Consider the following 2,436-nt stretch of genomic DNA (forward strand, 5'->3'; position numbering starts at 1 on the left):
GAGCCCCCCCAGCCACTGCCCTCTCCCGCAGGCACCGCCGCAGCCCCCGACTTCTCCTGCTGGAAGCAATGCAGGTCCCGCCAGTTCCAGTGCTCCTGGCCACCCCACGGCCCCGCCGGCAACACCTCCTACCTCCTGACGCTCTGGTGAGTCAGGCACCGTGGCGGCGATGGTTCTGGGGAGCCCATGGGATGCGTCCTGACCGGGACACGTGGGGACACGTGTCCTCCGCATCCCAAGACCACCCAGATCCAACCTTGTGCCCTCTCCCCCTCTCGCAGCTACGCGAAGCCCAGGCTGTGCCAGCGCTTCGAGGTGGGCACGGGGACGACGTACACCCTGAATGATCACCGCGTCTACGTCCTCACCAACGCCACGGCCTGGGTGGAGGCACGCTGGGGGGACCACGTCCACAGGACCCCCAACCTCACGCTGTACCTCGACAAGGCCAGTAAGTGCCCACGGGACTGGGCTGGGTGCCAGCACCGGCACCGATAACCGCGAGACCACCTCATCTTTACAGTCAAGCTGGATCCGCCCCCCACCGGGATGCCCTTCACCAAGACTGGTGGCCAGCTGCAGCTGAGGGTGCCGTGGCCACCGTGCTACCGCAGGGGCCAGCTGCCGCAGTGGGAGGCTCGCTTCCAGAGGAATGGTGACAGCAGCTGGACACAGGTAAAGATGCGGTTTGCCAGAGCCGGCGGTGACCGACGGGGTGGTCCGTAGCATCGCGGCAGCCTGGGGAGCGTGGGGGCTCGGTGACGCCACGGTCCCCCCCCAAACCTGGCCATGTCCCATCTGTTTCGCTGTGTTATTGGCTCTGCCCCGTCCTCCCGACCATGGGATCCTGCTGCCGCCCGTAACAGGATCAGGCCGTGATTCATGGGGATTACACAGGCAAAACCCCAGATTATCCTAATGACGACGACGGATGAAATCTGGACGCTTGTCCCCAGTGAAACCCCCCGCAGCCAGGGACCCCCCACCCCACTCCGTTGCTGCCAGAGGGGTCCCACGGCCGAAGCCATGGTACCCCAGCCAAAGGGGACCCTCCTGGCCACCGTGTCCCCTGCACCCCGTTTGGCTCTCCCAACCCCTGCGACGTTCAGGGGACACAAGGCAGCATCTGCTTTCATGTCCCAGCAACATACTGGTTTTACTGGGCGGGTGCCTCCGTCCCCGGTTCTCTCTGCAGGTGATGTGCGAGATGGTGACGGACAAGAATGACTCAGGTTGGTTTAGCCCACGGGGATGCGGGGGACGAGCATCTCCCAGGGGTGCTCCCAGGTCCCGGTGGTGAGGGTTCTTGCGCCATGCTCCCCTGTGGCCCCTCAGCACCCCGCGATGGCCAAAAGTTGGGGGAAAGGGGGTGTCACCTCCCGCCTGACCCTGCCACCTCGCTCTAGTGACCTGCACCCTGGGGAGGGACGGCACCTTCGAGGTCCAGCTCCGGCACAAGCTCCCCCACTGGAGCAGTTACTGGAGTAACTGGAGCAGCTCCATCTTCATTCCCGATGGTGAGGAAGAGGAGAGGAAGCGGGTGGGATCCCAACGGCTCCCAAAAATGCCAACAGCCTGGTCGGGCTCCTTTCTTTTACAGAAATCCTGGCGAGCCCAGAGCTGAGCTACCAGCTGGGAAAACTGGGGAGAGACGGGCAGCGGGTGCTGAGACTGAGCTGGCAGGTCCGGTGACATCCCTGGGGACCCTCCTGGGTGTCCCGTCCCCCCCTATCATTTCACCCCCCCCGAGCTGCCCCCTTCTCCCTCCCCCAGCGAGCCCCCGAGCAGCAGGGGAATGTCACCTACACGCTGCGCACCCGCATGCCGGCGTGCCGCTGCACCAAACCGGCCATGGAGGACACCGTGGAGCTGGGGACGGAGGTGACGGCGCACAACCTCACCCTCTCCGGGGCTCAGTATGAAATCCTGCTGACGGCGGTCAACGCTGCCGGGCCGGGGCCGGCGCAGCAGGTCTACGTGCCAGCAGAGCAGCGTGCAGGTACCTGCCCTGCGGGAAGGACCGAGCTCCCGGCAGCCTCCAGGGAGTTATTTTCCACCCAGTGGGATGCCGGCCGGCCCTTGCACTCACTGTTTCATCCCAGATTTGGGCTTCAAGGATGTCAGCGTGGCCGGCAGCACCGTGATGGCGCAGTGGGAAGCACCGAGCTCTGGCTTAGTCTACTGCTTTGAGCAGCAGCCGCTGCCGGAAGCCCTGGAACCGGGCGTCTGCATCCGACGGGATTTCCCTGCCAAGAGCATCCACGTGGAGAGAGGCAAGGGAGCAGCGCCCCGAGCCCCCCACTTATCCCCCTCACCAGGGGCAGGATCCTGGCGGGGGTTTAACCGGTATCCCCGGTTCCTTCCCCAGGAGCACTGGAAATACCGGGGTGTTACCGCTTGGCCGTGCACGGCTGGGCCCCGGCGCGGGGCTGGTCC

General features: G+C 65.3%; 1 protein-coding gene across 1 annotated transcript in view; it reads left to right on the top strand.

Annotated features, from left to right (window-relative positions):
• Positions 1 to 2,436, top strand: part of IL12RB1 (interleukin 12 receptor, beta 1) — a 19,690-nt gene that overhangs the window by 15,876 nt on the left and 1,378 nt on the right. Inside the window, exons 2-9 of the mRNA XM_009895192.1 lie at positions 32 to 146; positions 282 to 451; positions 524 to 675; positions 1,196 to 1,232; positions 1,407 to 1,517; positions 1,601 to 1,683; positions 1,774 to 1,999; positions 2,103 to 2,273. Coding sequence (XP_009893494.1) covers positions 32 to 146; positions 282 to 451; positions 524 to 675; positions 1,196 to 1,232; positions 1,407 to 1,517; positions 1,601 to 1,683; positions 1,774 to 1,999; positions 2,103 to 2,273 — 1,065 coding nt within the window. The remainder of the gene's footprint in view (positions 1 to 31; positions 147 to 281; positions 452 to 523; positions 676 to 1,195; positions 1,233 to 1,406; positions 1,518 to 1,600; positions 1,684 to 1,773; positions 2,000 to 2,102; positions 2,274 to 2,436) is intronic.

Source organism: Charadrius vociferus, unplaced genomic scaffold, assembly GCF_000708025.1.
Source record: "Charadrius vociferus isolate BGI_N301 unplaced genomic scaffold, ASM70802v2 scaffold291, whole genome shotgun sequence".
In the NCBI taxonomy this organism is placed as follows: domain Eukaryota; kingdom Metazoa; phylum Chordata; class Aves; order Charadriiformes; family Charadriidae; genus Charadrius; species Charadrius vociferus.